The sequence below is a fragment of the Corvus moneduloides genome, chromosome 3, assembly GCF_009650955.1.
Source record: "Corvus moneduloides isolate bCorMon1 chromosome 3, bCorMon1.pri, whole genome shotgun sequence".
Classification (NCBI taxonomy): domain Eukaryota; kingdom Metazoa; phylum Chordata; class Aves; order Passeriformes; family Corvidae; genus Corvus; species Corvus moneduloides.
The window spans coordinates 24160452-24178545 of NC_045478.1; the positions used below are offsets into that span (position 1 = coordinate 24160452).

At 35.5% G+C, this 18094-nt stretch overlaps 1 protein-coding gene across 2 annotated transcripts in view; it reads right to left on the minus strand.

Moving 5' to 3' along the window:
* Positions 1-18094, minus strand: part of CSMD1 (CUB and Sushi multiple domains 1) — a 1116713-nt gene that overhangs the window by 72949 nt on the left and 1025670 nt on the right. For both annotated transcript variants that reach the window (XM_032104597.1, XM_032104596.1), the window contains exons 49-50: positions 10581-10769; positions 2360-2545 (exon numbers count right to left, since the gene is read on the minus strand). In XM_032104597.1, the coding sequence (XP_031960488.1) occupies positions 2360-2545; positions 10581-10769 (375 nt within the window). The remainder of the gene's footprint in view (positions 1-2359; positions 2546-10580; positions 10770-18094) is intronic.

Sequence of the window (18094 nt, forward strand, 5' to 3'; positions counted from 1 at the left end):
TTCTTCTTTCTTGTTTTTCGGGGGTTTTTTTGTTTTTTTTTTCACTGCAGATATAGTGTTATTAATTCAGTATATCTAATCCCCATTATATCTAATCCCAGATAGTTTATCTGGCCTCTTCCCTCAAAAAAAATCTGTTGACATTTTTGCTGATTAATAATCATTCAAGTGATGTGCTTTGTACATTGTCATTTTTTTTATGAAAATGAAGCTCACTTCAATTCACTGGAGCACTGCCTTCCCTCTGTACAGGACTCTGAATTCAGATCATGTCTGTGTGATCACAGCTGTTTTTGAATAATCCTCTTTATGTACTCTGTGGAATTGCTGTGTACAGTTTTAGGCACTGCCCTTCAAGAAAGGTGAAGATCAATTGGAGATTGTCCAGAGGGCAATAATGAGAATCACTGGTCCTAAAAGTAGGAAGAAAGAGTGAGAATGAATCACAATAAGATAGGTATCTCTACAGAAAAAGTGACTGAGTGCAAAGGATTCAGGAGTCAAGGTGTTGGCAGGGGTGGGTGAGCAGCTCCAGAGGTGGCCTTTGTGAGGAGAGGCTGCTGGGCACAGCCAGTTCCAAAGGACCCAATCAGAATACAGCCGAGCTCTGCAGCCGTGACAGTAGCACCTCTGGGAAACTGTGTTTAGGAAAGGGAAAAAAATCTTCAGAGGAAGTGGGAACAAAAAGAGTGATAAACAGCAGAGGGAACACAAAGGGTACATGAGAAGGAGGTGTTCCAGACACCAGAGCTGGTGTTTTGCTATAGCCCAACAGAGAGAACCATGTCAGAGCAGATATCCATACTGCAGCCGACACTGGAGCAGGTGGATATTACTTCTTGAAGAAGCTGCAGCTGATGGAGGACCCATACTAGAGCAAGTTTATCTTGAAGGATAATAGCTCATAAAGAAGACCCATGCTGGAGCAGAGGAAAAGTGCAAGGAGGAAGGAGAAGCAGAGAGAAGCCTTTAATAAGCTGACCACAACTCCCATTTCCCCTAGCACTGGCTGGAGTAAGGAAAAGAGCCAACAGAGTGAAGGAGACCCTGGCAAAGAGGGAGGAAAGCATTGTTTTGATGTTTTTTAACCTTTATTTTCTGAAAGTTATTTGACCCTATTTTAATTGGCAATACATTAAATTAACTTTTCTGAAGTTGAATCCTCTCTTTGTCCTTATCTTGACCCATGAGAGTTTTCATCATATTTTTTCCTGTCTGGTTGAAAAGGGAAAGGAAGTGAGCAGCCAGATGAATTATGACTACTCACCAAGGATAGCCCATTACACTGAAGAAATAACAGTTTTCAAACACATTAAGAAGAGCAAAACAAGTATAAAGTAACTTCTATTTGTCCACTGTGGATATCAAATGAAACAAGGCCTTTAAACTACAGAAAAAAAGCTTCAGGTAATATAAATACTAGGAAAAACTGCAAGGGGGAAAGTAAACTACTGAAAGAGAGTATTCAGGAGGGTCTTCAAGATTAAGGTAAATGACCAGCTGTTAAGGATGCCTAGAAATTCTCTCTAACTAGCTTTCAAAAATATTTTCTAACAATTGTTTGCTGTTAATTAATTCAAATAAATGGAAGTCCTTTCACAATAATGTGTAACTTCACAATTCTTATATTTGCCTCATTTTACTATTTCTTTAAAAATTAGTTGAATTTTACTTGTTTGAAAAATTAAAGTGCTTATCAAATTCAGAATCTGGAAAGAACATACATATGCTGTTGATTAGATCACGATACTAAATTAACTCTCAAAAATTTTACATACAGTATTATAGCTATTAACTTTGCGATTATGTCCTAATCAGGGTTTCAAGTCACGTTGAAGTCAGGATCAGTTTATTGCTTTTATGCAGGACAGAGACAAGCAGTGGCTGCCCAATGCAAATAAGAGGCCATGCCATGTAGTAGATCCGTCTGCACTACTTTGGCTTGTTCTGACAGGAGGCAGAAATGAAGACTGAAGGACTCCTATCTAGCTTAATTATTTACACTAATCTTTTAAAAAATAATTTTTGCTTTTATTACTTTAGAAGCTATATTAAAAAAGAAATTACAATTGGTGATTTTAACTCACCATGGAGAAGGGCATATTATTCATAATAAGAAAATATACAGGAAATTTAATTATCTAACAATTTTAATTCAGATGTTTTGAAGAAGATAAAGATTTTTTTTTTTAATTAAACAAATTTATTGGCCTCTTCTACTTTACTACATGATAGATGATGATGCATTCCTGAATGGCCACTTCAGGGCTTATGTATACATAAAACCTAAACATCAGCAGTGAAGATATTCCTGAGAAAGTTCAGGAGAAATATTCTCGAGAAATACATGCCCACTTACATTTGCAAACAGGCGGCCTCCCTTTGTTGCTCCATAATCCATCTTCTTGACACACTGCTGTTGCTTGCTGACTAGATTCTAGCTTGAAGCCCTCATTACATTCATATATCAATCTACTGCCCAAAGTGAATTCATTACCTATAACTGAACCGTTCCCAGGGGAGTCAGGAATGCCACAAGATACAGCTGAAAAGAAAGGAAAGAAAAATATGAAGGATCGGAATTTTATCACATATATCTTTAAAATATTGTCCCACCACTGAAATAAGAAACATAGATTAGTAATTTTGACATATTCCATTTATAACAATTGAAATTAATTTTCCATCATATTTGCAACATTCTGATAAATGTAACAGTATTTAAAATATTGATAAAAACCTAGAAGTGCATCTTATATAGACAAACATTTTATAAATATTTACTTAGTTTAATACAATCACTGCAGAGAGAGAATTTTAAACACAGGTTAAGGGCAATGTTTTATTTGCTAGAGAAAAAAATCAAGTAAATGTCCAAAGTGATTTGGTCCAAGAAGCAATGAACTGAAAAACTCTTAATTGCTTTCTAGCAGACTGTTCTATTCTCTCCTGCACTACTTCATTGTAGTTTGTTCATATACTTCATGTTTCTTTGTTCTATGCATTTAAAACAACGCTATTAAAGATTTAACATTTTTTGTCTGATGAGAAAAGCAACCAAATATATGACTAGGCACAGCAGAGTTCCACTTAAGGACATTATTCAGATATTTTAACCCTTATTTACATATTTGACTTATTTGTTTCAGAATGCTAAATATTATGTGAATCTAGGTTTATCAATTTTCCACATCATTTAGGGAATTATTAACTGAATTATTTTCACTTTTTTTTTCTCCTTCTGAATTTAACTCCAAATGAACAGTTTTCCTTTCAAGAGCACAAGGTTTAATTTGCTGTCAAATTATTGAAGTTTGAGTAGCATCTAGGGTGGTTTTTTAGGTTTATTTAGTAATTTATTTAACCAGAGCTCCTTTAACAGTATCTCATAATATAAAATTTTAGGGCAGAGTATAATTATAAAAATGTCTATTTCAGTCACTTTAAGGAAAGGTTTCCAAGCCAAGATTGCCTTCTGTCATCTGACTTCTCAGGTCCTTGGCTCTTGATAATAAATTTTTTTTTGCTATTTCTTTTAATGCTATGCTTTATTTTAAAGTAGTTATTTATGTACAGATATTAACTCTAGGTCCTTTAACAAGTTACTAAAGCTGGTAAAGACTTTATTTTTGCCCCACAGCTCTTCTGAAGGGAAAGTCATTATGTTCTCTGAAAGAATGTCACTTTCTGCAAAATGGCAACTTGGAGCAGGCTACCTATCAAATTATTACAATGAATCTATTGCATGAGTTCTTATAAGCCAGTATGTGTATGTGTGTACAAGAATCGCAAGCTACTCAGAGTCTGGCATCCAGTTTACTGCTCGTCAGTAAATACACTGAATAAAATTCAGCTTTGAAGCTTTCATTTTTAAATATTTAACAATAAAAAGTGAAGTTTTAAAAATGAAAGTGTTTTTCCTTATATGCAGTCAATGGTAAGAAGCAATTCAATATTTTAATATTTTAAAATAAAAATAAATAAATATATTTCTAAAGAAGAAATCACAGCCTTTGTCTAACGTCTGTTTCAGAGGTGAAGATAAGTATTTTTTTGAAAAAATCTAGTTTTTATCACCATTTGCCCAATTCAATGTAAATGATTCATTTCAGAACACATCCTCATGGTACCATAAACACAACTCTCAAATTTGTTTGCAGTGTTTCCAAGTTATCACAGTTGATGCATTTAAATTAAATACAACACGGTACTTTGAATATGATTACAATGAGGAGATATAACCACTATTAAATGATGAATGATTAGTTCATTTCTGTGGAATTTGTCATATTGCTAACAGAAGTGGAACTATAGGAATGTTCCAAAATAAGCTGCTTCCTTTGTAACACAACTTCTTGGCATTTTTTTTATCCTAATCAAAACTGTTCTCCTATGAAAATTGAGTATTTCCCCATCACTGGGTAGGGGCTGAGCCTCCTGCCAGTGGAAGGAGTAGTAGTGGGACAGAAAAGGTAGGGAAGTGATAAGGAAGGGGTTCTGGAGGTCCACTTCTACTGCTCTGAATCGTGTTAGAGAAAGTGGAGAAAGGGAAGGATAATAGCAAGTTCTGCAGCTTCTGGGAGCAGATCTTTATATTAGAAGTCATTCTCCACAAGCTGACCACAGCAGGAGTGGCAGTTTTTCAGGTCTCTGGTACTCAAAACAGCCAGCATAGGTGTATCTGGTTAAATGCTATCAGCCCTAAGCATCAGCTGACTGATCTTGTGTCAGGCAAGCAATACTTGCAAAATGTTTGTCTACATTATGAATTGATGGAAAGTTACACTCTAGTATACCATAAAAATGCCAATGCATTTCAAGTCATGGTTACTGTGAAAGGCTTCAGTGTTCCCAGTGTCTTGCACTATGCCTCCACTCATCCTAACATGCCTTACAGTTCTCTTCTGTCTTGTGACAATGTGTCTGAATGCTTTTGGTTAAGATTTAACTTCTTGAAAATGTTTTCGGGTTTCCTTTCTGATATCGAAACAACAATCTCTTTGTTAAGTGTGCATACATTTAATTGTATAAAACCAAAATCCAAAACTAAGAGTCTATCCACCCATCCCATGTATGTGCCCATCTATGTATACAGGTGGACCTTATTTTATTTCCCTCTAAATACTCCAAACATGGATTAACTTCAAATACCTTAGTGGAGCAAGAAGATTTTATTATGCCATTTGAAAACAAGACAAAAATATCAAACCCCAACAAACCAATCCAGGTCTTTTCAGTTCATGGTTGAAGCTAATAATTCTGTCAGCATTGTTCTTCACCTTTAGCAATAACCTTTCCAGAGACTCACTGAAAAATTCAAGACTGAGTAGCTCTTATGTGCAAGTTATTTTAAGGAAAAAAAATGTACAATGCCTGGTCACACACAGGTGGGCCTCTCAGTTATGTCAGGTCTGATGCAATGCCAGTATGCTAAAGCACCTCAAAATCTATGCTTACCTGTCACACGTCAGCACTTTCATTCTCAGTGTGTACCTCAGCTCTTACTGTATTCCTTCTTTCCTCAGTTGCTGAATCTTGTACTACTACACTTGTCAGGCTTTTCTCACTGCTGCTTTAGCTACTTATCATAAAAGCAGTTTGGGCATTCTGGCACTGTTCCAGTTAGAGTCTTATGTGTTTATTTTTTGTATGCTTCTCTCCCAGAAACTGGGATTGGAAAGAAATACTCCTGTTGCTACAAATTTATGGAGGCTGCTAAAAGCTTTTAGACAGCAGTGTTCAAACAAAACATAACAGCAAGGACAATTTCACTAAATAGCAAGTACTTTGACTTATTTAAAGTAAAGTAAGCTGAACCAAACTGACTAAAATGGCATATTTTCTTTGGACAGTGGAAACAGTAACACTACTGTGCCCCAACTAAGTATTTTTAAGTTCTCAGCTTCCCACATGATCGTTAAACAATTAAGAATAGTGTGAGAAAATCTTCTGACTTGAGGAACTGTCAGCATGCTTCTTAGGTCAGTGGTTAGATGAGACTGACAGGTTCCAGCTGGGAGATGTGCATTCAGAGTGTTAAAAATACAAGTCAGCCTTAATTGTATCTATTATCTTGCACAGCAGAAAAATATACTTCTTCCAATGCAAGTGGAAAAGCCTTTTACATAGAAACTGAGACATAGTTTTAATTCCTCTTTCATGTTCTAGATGGCATACTTGCATTTTTTTCTTATCAAAACCAGTAAATTTAAGGTTTATGGCAGTCCTTTAAAGTATCTATATACCTGTATTCCAGTAAGATACTTACATATTTTTTATATTCAAAGCACATAATTTCTTTGCATATAGAAATGAAGCTGGGGAGTGCATTACAGTCAGACATTGAGTTTATTTTCATATGCTGGAAAATCCCTAAAGTTAATCCACAAGCATTTATCATTCAGTGACCTGTTTCTGGCATTGAACATAGTGCTGGAAAAAGCATTTAAATACCTCCCAAAAAAAAGTTAGAAACAGAGAAGTTCCTAAAAGTAGGATTCAAAACAAAAACATGCTGAGTGGCTTATGTGCAAGATATCCAGTTGAAAACATCAGAGAGAGCATTGACAATTCTCAGACTTGAATACATATGGAAATAAAAAAGAAAGTGAAAACAGGGCTGGGGGTATTAAAAAAAACCAGACTGTTATGAGCAGTCATATAGTCTATTCTCCTATCACAACTCCACCAATCTTGATCTAATTTGTTCTTGAAAGACCTCCAATAATGAAAATTTCACACTCTCCACAGGCAAACTATTCCAGTATTTCACTAGCCCCTCTGAGAAAAGAATAAAAAAATAAAGAAAAACCTAACTTAGGATCCTGTTAAAGTAAGGTCAGCTGTAATTCCTCTATCTAGAAAGAACACAGATTCATTATTTCATTCATCTCTGGAACTACTTTTAGCTTATTAAAAGATTGTTACCAGGTTTCCCCTTAAATTTCTGGGCTTTTTTAGTCTAGCATAAAAAATTTATTGTTTTATATTCTGAAATATGGTCACTGATCTATAAGAAGTAGCTGGAATTTGGTATTTTTAATCTGCTACTTACCTCACATTTTTAAGACTGTGTGCTAAGGAGGGACGTTTGTGCATAGCAACGTTTGCCAAAAAGGCAAAAGGTCCAAGTTTAATTCCATGCCCAAAACCACAGAACACCTAATTTTATGAGGAAGTAGTTTGGTGGCCTCAGAGTCATAGGTCTTGTGCAAACTGTAAATGGGTATTTTCAAGCCCAGTCTCCCAGTGTAGACATGGAATACAGTCATGGTCCTGGAATAATCTTTTTTCAGTACAGCAAAACGTACAAAGGTCTCTAGCTCCACAATGTACATCTATGCACTTCAAGCACAGAGGTATCCATAATGGCAGTACCCAGAATCAGCATTTTAAGAAGGAACTGTTGGCATCAGATATATTTTTATCATTACTGTGTCACAGATATTGAGGCTTTCCAAGTACTTACAATCCAGATGAGAACTTCCTTAAAGTAGGTACCTCCAGTTTTCTTTTCTAAACCTACTAGGGAGTAATTCAAACGGTGAAAAGTGGCTAAGGGTTTTTCAAGGCTCTTTAAAATTATTTTTAGCTCTTTTAAGAATGAGTGGGATAAATCAGGAAGAACAGAGTCAAAAGCTGAGTCCTGTATAGGAAGAAGAGGTGGGATAAAGAGGGGCATTTGCTCATGCCTGCCAGATGAACACGGCCACTCTGTTGCACTCTTTCTGGTACCATGTCTCAGCCTCCAGACTCCTGCAACCCAGCACTGTTGAGCCATATTGAACCTGACAACTTGCTTTCAGTTTTTCATTCTAACTGCTCTTCTTGCCAAGCTTTTCTTATATTTTCTCTTATCATCTCTTAATCCCCAGCCTCAGTCTTCTCTTCCTTTTCTACCCCAGCACAGCAATCTACACCTAGGATAATCAGTGGCAAAGATGACATATGTCATTGTCAGTGTTGTTACTGGGGCCTTACTATTTCCTCTCAGCAGCTTTCTGTTATTTTATAATTGTTAATTTCTCTCCATATCTATTTTGAATGCAATATGACTCATGTTTCTCTTTTCACTTCACAAATGAAATAAAAGCAATAACAGTAAGTTCTAATTTCCTAGATAGGAGTCAAGTTCTTTATACAGCATTCAGGACATTATTACAAGCATTTGCATTTGAGAAGACTGGAATTGAAAATATCTTCTGACCCTATCAGATTAACTCATATTAGATGTGTTCATATTCAAATTAGATGTTGTTGTAATAGATATGCAAAAAATAATTCCTCTTTTTGATAGTATGATCAAACTTGATTTCAAAAATTAATCTGACACAGCCAACTTATTAATTACAAATGTAACCCTGCAGGAGTGGTTTTACAGAAATTTCTGAACTAATCAAAGGCATTTTTATTTAGAAAGATCCTATAACGAAATCCATGAGCTGGACCAAATGTGTAAGTTTAATTAATTTTCAAAGAGAAAGCATACTGAATAAATTTTGAAATATGCTCTCCATTTCACAGTTTTTTGAAAAACATATGCTTCACTCAGACATACAAGTTGGAATAATTGTGCCAGAGTTGTAAAGTTATATATTAAAATGAGGAATCTTACATTTATAAGAAATTTATAGTAAAGATTAAACACCTTATCTTGTAAATATTTTTTCTCCCTCTATTTACAGAAGTCTACACACCCGTAGCCACATATATTGGTGAAATTATAAATACAGCTTAAAATTCAAGAAAAAATTATTTGTGAACAAGCTAGATTGCTAAAATATCAAAGCTCCTTCTTGCACATAGTGATGAAATACAGGCAGACACAGTATCCGAAGTGTTTTAGGATTTTCTTCAGTTTGCTTAAGTTTTGTTCAGAATCTATTACTTTCTGAGACTCTTTGACTCCTGGTTATCCACTATCAAGTCCTGGGACGTTATGTCAAGTCCTGCACACATCTGTACATTTTTCCTTCTCCTTTCTGTGAATTCTGTTCTGTCCTTAAAAGTGGGGACTTTCTTCTTAAATTGTGCAAAGAACTTTTTTCTCCATTCACACACCTCATTATGTTTGGACATAATTTTCAAGGTTAGAATGGCAAATTTCAAACACTTTCTCTGCCATTGTGAACACAAAAATGTGAACATAAAATATAAAAACTAGAAATGTAAAAAGCCACACTTAACATTAGACCATTCTAAAAAAAAAGAAACAATGAAAAATATCAGACTATTTAAGAAATTTTAAGTGCTGGATCATATTTTCATTATACAGAACTGTGCTATTTGGTTGAATAGTGGAAATAGCAGTAGCAGGCTAATCTCGTCTGGATAGATGAGTGGTAGAAAGATAAGGGATATATTTGCACAGAATTTCTGACAGCTGAGGAATCACGAGATCCTAAATTCCGGAGAGAAGTATAATATAGGGCCTCCTAAAGTTTATGGGCCAAACTCCCCTAGTCTAACAAGTACACACAGAATACTGTCTCTATCCTCACATGCTTAGAGTAACTGAGCTGCAGATTAAAATGCCAAAATTTCAGTACCTTTTGAGAAAAGACACCTGCCAGCTAGCCAGCAAAATAGCTCCCAACAGAAAAGCATCATGCCAAATCTCAGCTGGCCTTTTTTTTTTTTTTTTTTGTAATTCACAAAAGAGAACTCCCATCTTATGGTCTTTTTAGAAATATCTGAACCATCACTGATGGAACATCAAGCAAAATATTTTCTTGAAGGAGACATGGAAAACTGATGTTAATGTCTTACAAAGTTAAAAACAAGTAAATGCAAGTGTTAATCAAATCATGTTCTTAAATACGAGTGCTATCATAATTTCATTCTGTATCTAGCAGACTAGAAGCAGACAAAAGTTACAATAGGCCATATATGATATGGATAGAATTTGCAGCCTTATTCCTCTTCCCCAGGTCCCTGATATTATCACAGAATCATAGAATAGCTTGGGTTGGAAGGGACATTAAAGACCATCTGGTTCCAAACCCCTGTCATGGGCAGGGATACCTTTCACTAGACTAGGTTGCTCAGACCCCCATCCAACCTGGCCTTGAACACTTCCAGGGATGGGGCATATACGTTTGACAAACAGTAACTACTCTTACCAAGAGCAGCAAGCTAAAATAGACCCTGTTTCAGCTTCAGGATATTCAAAAAGAAAAAAAAGAGAGGGAGAGAAAAGAAGCTACAGATTATGTCTTTAAAGAACTGGTTATGAAGTGATTTTCTAAAATAATAAAGTAATTCCTTATAACTACTGAATTTTACAAAATGTTCTGTAATACAATATAATGACCTGTGGTCTGTTTATAGGTATGTACATTACTAAAGAAAAAGTATTGAAAACATATTTTTCATTTGGTCTGTATTTGACTGCATGAATAGTTCTTAATACTTCAATTCTTCACACATGAAATACACAAGTCAATAGGTGTTTGGATCAGGTCATGATGTCAGTGTCTCTCTTGGCATACAGAACTATTGACAATGTTGTGTCTCTGTTTTGTGAAATAGCCTTGCAATGAAATTATAGAAGCCTACTCAAGAAGAAAGCAGTACCTTACCGTGGCAGATTGGCACAGGAGAATCCCACTGGTACATGCCATTTTGATGGCGCCTGCACGTCGCATTGTTGTGACCAATCATTCTATACCCAGGTTTGCAATAATAGCGAACTTTGCTTCCAGCAGGACCACCTGTTTTATTTATAATTCCACCATTCCTCAAGGTAGGGTTTAAACTGCAATAAGGAGCTAAACATCAAAAAAATTGACATTATTAAAAACAAATCAAATGCCCTTAATGTACAAAATTAAGATTATTTATTATATGAGAAAAATTTGAATACCACTAAAATTAATACTGAAACCTTTACAGTACTTTTGGAATCCTCAATGAAGATTCAGACTACTTATAAAGAAACAAGTTCAAACCCAAAATTTATAATCACAAACCAGTTTATATTACTGCATATAAGGAAGCTACAATCATGAAGCATATTGAATGTTCAGTAAGTTCGCTCACACTTAGTAAAGTCTACTTCAAATCTGATAACTTTATAGATACAAAGTTATTCTTTGAGCTACACACTCTGCAAAACCAATTATGCAGCTTTATTAAAAAATTCAGTGCACTTAGACATCTAAGTCAAAGTTTAAACATTTTGTCAAATACGTTAAAAATTTATAAGGCAAATTACAGTACACTGATTCTTCAGATGTATTTTTTCAGATTGAAATGAGGCTTTTTTTTGTACATGTTCTCACAAAGATATTACTTGGCAATTGTATTATTTTTTATGAAAATAATGTAATTTAACTGAGTGTAAGTTCTTAAATGTTGAATTTACACTTCATACGAAGTAAGATAGAATGCACCTGTTCCAGTTTTGAAATGAAAGTAAACCTTGCTAAACTTTAATCACTACTCTACTAATATTTTCTGCAGAGAGGTTTTCATGACTAGTATGGTACTTGAGGACCTGTGACATATAAATGGAAATTATTAGATATGTGCTGAGTAAGTAAAAAAAGTACAATTTTTTTTTTGTGTCAAAAGTGAGTAATGAAAACCATCTTTTAAAATAAGGTTGCAGGATCTGTCTGTAAGGATGGAATATGGGTACTTGATCTAGACTCAGATCAAGCAGTAGTACAGTATAGTTTGACACACTATATGCAGAGTTATAACATAAATCTGTTTGTAGAATGCAAACATTTATCCCTGGATAAAAGCACTGAAGCACAAGTCACTACGTACTGAAGCAGTATGCACCATGTCAAGCTTACTGACATTATCTTTTCAGAAGCAGCATGGCAGGACCATGGCTTGCTGAAAATAAACCTGACTGAACATCCACTGCTGAAATGAGCCTATGAACATTCTTCACAGGGAAGACCGTGTTGAGCTCCAATGAGAACTAAATGTCAATACCAAAGACACTGAGACTGCAACTACTGTTAGAATACTCCCTCCATCATACTGAAGTGTATCTTAGGTATACCGTGATGTTCATTTTATCTTCTGTAGACAATTATCCAGTAGAAGTCATTTTGTTTTGTTTTCACAAGCGCATATAGATTTTGGTATACAGCTTTCAATATCTAGCTCTATTTTTTAATTTTTATTTTTAATGTGTATTTTGTCACCTTAAGGCGCACCTGTGGTATCAATTACCACCTAAAGAATAATGTTTTTGTTCATTGACAGAGGTCATAGAGTTGATAATATTCCTAACTGAAATGTTTCCTTTAAATGTCTAGATTTAGATGGAGTATATCAAAGTCAATATTTCTAAGCAATAACACCCAACATAAGCAGTAAAGCTAAGTCCAACATTAAAGATGCTGAAAAATGTTGTCATCTGTTGGAATTGTATTATATAGTTCTCAATTAAGCAACATTATTTCTACTTGAAATGTTATTTCTATACATTCTTTCACTTGGAGATTATTTGAAAAAAAACCCCACTAAATCATAAAGGAAAAAAATAAAACCAGAATGAAAATTAATAAGCCAAGATGGTCCAGTAAAAGAATTGTTTGGGGCCATGCTCTGTGTCCTTTATAAGCATGGTGACACTCACTTGCATGCCTAATTAAATTACATTACTTATCAAATTACTATTTAAAAGGGGACTTGACTTTTAAAGAAACACAATAAACATGGCTTTAATTTTCCTTTTGACATATTGAAGAATAAGTAATATTGTTATTGCAAAACAAGCAGATTAAGATCTCTAAAATCAGCTCCAGTAAGTGCTATTTAATTTTAAATATCCTAGATTTTAAGAATAGCAGGTGAGCCATAAACAAAATATTCAATTCAGACAAAATTCCAAATTTATTACATCAGTACTGCAATTCTAGACAGAAAATATTTGTCTGTAGCCCACTAATACTGTATAACAATTCTAACCATACTGTTTTTCTGTATAGTACCTTTCATGTCTTCTTTTTTCTATCTCCTCCTATAATCATTTAATCTGGACTAGTAATTCTTTTATTAAACTGCTAACATTCAGTTATTCTAACAGTAAATTCTTGGCTAGACATAAAAGCATAGGGTTTTTCACCCATAACAAGATTTTTAGCATAAAATGTTAAACTTTGTGTTCTAGTTGCCAGGGTATTTATTACCATGTTTTAGCTGTGGCTAATTACAACAATAAATATATATGAACATCCAGAGAGAATAGCTTTAAAATGGCATGAAATATGGAACAGTCAGGCTGCTGAATTACACAGAATGATGTTGAAATACTGAAAATTTCCTTGGGATCCAAAGGGGAAATTTATCAGTCATAATTGTTGCTTATGTTGTAACAATTAATAATGTCTTGAGCCCAAAGGCGTGGTTCAAGCTGTCCAGTGAATCAAGTGGTGTTCGGGAAAAAGTAAAGCAAAAAAAATCTTTTGAACTAAGAAACTGGTAGAAGAAAACAAGGAGGGAGACAAAACAGCAATATGACTCAGAATTTACTCCAACAACCCTTTAAAAATACTTAATTTCTAAAGTTTATTGTTGCAGATCTTCTACAGAAGACTATATCCTCCTTTCCCAGACACTTTGATGACTCCTGTATAGTTGCTGCTTTCAATCATCTCTTCAACCTACTGTTACTAATGCTTACTTTTCCTGACAATCCAAGATGAGTGAGTGGCAGCAGCTGCATGGACCTGGAGGAAATAGGCAAGGGGAGATCTGGGAACTGAGATGTCTTGGTAAAGCTTTGTGGGCATCTGCCATTGTGAAAGTTAAAGGCAGATGTTCAAGTGTGAATATAAAATGATAGGATGTGTTTGACAGGATAGAGAGGTTATAACTGGAGAAAAAAGAGAAAGAATATTTGACACAAAGGTGCTGATTTAAGAGCCGTGAAGAAGAACAGCCATGACAGATTGTGCAAAGAGATAAGAAATAGTAAGGGAGGCATTGGAGGCCAGGAGAAAGGGGTGAAAATGACAGAAAGAGAAGGATTTGGTTAGCTGTTTGAAGTGGTACCAAAAGGATTGATGCATCAGAGACTGAGATTGTGTTCAGAGTAAAATATGATTCGGGGAAAGAAACTAGAAAGAAAAAAATCATAAAATCAAATGAAATTGACTAGTGGGAAACAAAGAGAAGATCAGGGACAGAAGAAAGGAAGGAGCAGGATAACAAATTAGGGGAGTCATTGTAAAGAGGAAGCAAGGGAAATTAAGATGGTAAGCTAGATGGGAAAGAAAATAGATAAAAGCTGGTTAAAGAAAAATCTTATGTTTTCCACTAAAAGTAGACTGTGATTTGTAGAGAGGGGTGGATAAAGGGTGACAGAAAGAAGGGTTGGGGAACACAGCTAGACTGTCTTAGCAAAGGTACTTTGACCAGAATGAGTATAAGGTTTGGGACAAAAAAGTATGGTGAATGGGACTACATGAAGTGAGGTGGATTCCTTGAAGTACAATGAACAGTTCACCAGATAGCAGTACAGAAAAGATTCCACATATCAGAAAGGGGCTGTGCTCCCAGAGTACCAAACTTTACAGTTTCATGACTGTTAATAGTGTCTCTGAAACCTGTAACATGCATTTTGTGGTGCAAACCATATATGTTTGGATAACTTATGTTTAAAACAGTTATTTAACATAGATCAGAACCATCTTCCACTCTTACAGAAATGTTTATTAATGACATTTTAAAGTAGTGGCAGTAGTCTAGTAGTAAGTCAGAAGCCAACAACGAGGTTACAGGCAAGCACTGCCTATAATCCACATCCATGTAAAGGTCCTACTAAAACTACAGTATTTTGTGCTGCCAAGGCTGCATAATATGTATAGAAAAGGGTGATACTCAAAAAAATGTATTGTATCTAAAGCTATAGATAGCATGAAGTGAAGAAAAGCATTTTAAGCAGACTATCTAAAAATTCTGAAAATTTTTTATTTTACAACTCTGAAAGTACACATGTTGATACAGTAAAGGAATAGTGGTAAATTCAGATACAATTCCTTTCTTAATCTATAGTGTAGTAATTTTCAATTTGTTCTTTAAACTGAACTCCCTTCAGAGCCCAGGATAAAGCACACACAACTTCTAGGATCAGGAACTGACATATGAACATATGAACACAAAGCAATAAATAAATGAAGACCTGAAGTGTAAGCAAGTACTTGAAGAATGCCAGACTGAAAACTGCAGCCACTGTCAACTGAAAATTTTGAGCTTAAGCAGAAATCCATACCATGAACTCATAAAATACTGCAGCCTTGTGTCAAGGACCACTGTGATAAAATGCTGGTCTTTTCCCAGCCAGTTTCTGAAAGGGGACTCTGTCCTGGAATCTCATGAGGCTTAGCTGAAATAGGTGTAATGACACAGGAGTGCTGTCATCTAGGAATGACAATGTTTTACCACAGAATGTGATAAACTTTTATGACCTTTCCAGTGACTGAAGTAACTTTACTGTCATATATTTAATTTACTTTTCCAAACGACACATCGTCCACATTCTTTCAAGACCACTTAGATAACAGTGTATTTTGCAAGGAAACATACTGAACATTTTCAGCTCACTTATAATCAAAACATTCAGCTCACTTAACATCAGAGCATTTGTAATTTGCAACTGAACGCCAACAAGATAATAGCTTCCAGCTAAATCACATATCAGTAGACAATGGATGTGTGGACAACAACACAGATAAACACTGATCTTGCATTTGCAGGACCACACTCTTCCTTCTAATAAAGCATATTCTCTTAATAGCTGGAACTTTTAAACATTTCTGCTGAGAGGTTTTTTTTGCTGTTTGAGACACTCTGTCTCAGGGAAGTTCAATTAAATGACTCCCAGTTAAAAATTAAAATTCTTTTAAACTCAATGTCCAATCCCCCCCAGATATTTTGTGGAACTCAGTCTCTACATTGAATAATACAAAATTTTATCAAATAATTTATTTTAGCAAAGGACTTGATTTCCCAGAAGTATCTTTGATCAGTAGTCAAAAAACTAATATGAAGAAGATATTTATAACTATTCACAGAAACAGTACTATCTTTGAAATAATAAATAAATGAAAAACGTTCCTTCAAATCCCACAGTGCTTTGTTTAGCTTACATGCTAGATTTTATGTTGAGAGATAAAAAGTCTCAGCTTACTATACTGCTTCCTTATAACTTTCCCTTTTGGATACTTAATTGTCCTCATCACCATATTACTGGGGAATCTTATGTCTTTGTGCTGCTATTGTTTAAATATCCGATGTAGTAGAGAGTTACTGTCATACTCACTTTATAGATAAGAAATTGGACACTGGCTTAAGTGAGTAGGTTAAGGTCACACAAGAAAACTAAATATACCTTTTCTGATTACTAAACAATTTTCTTAATTAATGGACCTTCCATTCCATATGTGGTTTTTCACTTTGCAATGTACAGGATCAAAATGGAGAACAATACTCAACCAAGCAACAAAAAGGGATCAGGCTGTCACTCTTTTTCTTTTGCATTTTATTTTAAATCTAACAAATAAACAACATGAAAAGACAAGACAAATTTGTAAAGGCCTATTCCCTCTTTAGTGATATAATTGTCAATGCCTGCCCCTTCAAAAATTAAATATCTGACTAAATAACCTGCTATTTATATGACAGCTATTCTTGCTGGTGTTTCAACATTTATAAATCGTCCTGCCTATTTTTCTTGATTCACGGTACTGTATAAACCTCCACTGTGGCCTTCCTGCTGTGCAAATCACCACCTAAAAGTTTGTGAATCAGAGAAGAAACAATTATACAGAGTCTGATGAACTTCTTCACACAGTTCCCTTGTCACTTCTAGCCATCTACTGGGAAATGTAAACACAAACGAATCAATATTCTTTTATTGTAAATTGAAATAGAGAGAGAGTAGGAACACTTGTTTAACATGTCCAAAGCTTAAAAATAACAAATGAACAGTGAAGAATTAGGGTTCTTGCAATAACATATCAGGTTAAAAGAGCATGATAAAGGTGTGCTGGATTAATCCTGGCTAGATGCCAGGTACACATCAAAGCCGCTGAATCCCTCCCCTTCTCAGCTGCACAGGGGAGAGAAAATATAACAAAAGGCTTGTGGGCTGCAAAAGGGACAGGGAGAGATCACTCAGCTGTTACTTTCATGGGCAAAACAGACTTGACTTGGGGAAATTAATTTAATTTTTTACCAATCAGACCAGAGTAAGATAATGAGAAATAAAACTAAATTTTGAAAAGCCTCTGCCCCACCTGCCCTCCCCTTCCTCTCTTTTTTTACCAGGTTTGCTGGTTTGTCTAGGATACAGTTCATTTTCTTCATAGGCACTAATATGAGGCTGTGTTTTGGATTTCTGATGTAAACAGTGTTGATAATACAGGGATGTTATTGTTGAGCAGGGCTTACACTGAGTCAAGGCCTTTTCTGCTTCTCACACCACCCCACCAGCAAGGAGGCTGGGGGTGCACAGGAATTTGGGAGGGGACACAGATGGGACAGCTGACCCCAACTGACCAAAGACATAGTCCATAAGATATGGTGTCATGCTCAACAATAAAAGCTGTGAGAAGAAGAAGGAAGGACCAAGGTTGCAAGTTATGTTCAAGTCACCGTTAAGACTGGTGGAGCCCTGCAAGATCTCCTGGAAATGGCTGAACTCCTGTCAATGGGAAGTGGTGAATGAATTCCTTGTTTTGATTTGAATGTGTGTGCAGCTTTTGTTTTACCTATTAAATGTTACCTATTTATCTCATCCCACAAGTTCTCTCTTTTATTCTTCTGATTCTCTACCCCATCCTGTATCTCGCTGTGGGAGGGGGGTGAGCAAGCAGCTGGGTGGGCCTTAGTGGTGTGTTAGGGTTAAAGAGCAATACAGGGCTCAACTTCACTCCAGATTCCCTGGCACAGGGGAAGGGGAATCACTGCTGCACTCAGTTCATCACATGTTGTTTCTGCTGCTCCTTTCTCATTTGAGGGAGTACTCTTCACACTCTTATCCTGCTCCAGCATGGGTCCCTCCCACAAGAGACAGTCCTCCATGATCTTCTCCAATAGGAGTGCTTCTCGCAGACTGTAGTTCTTC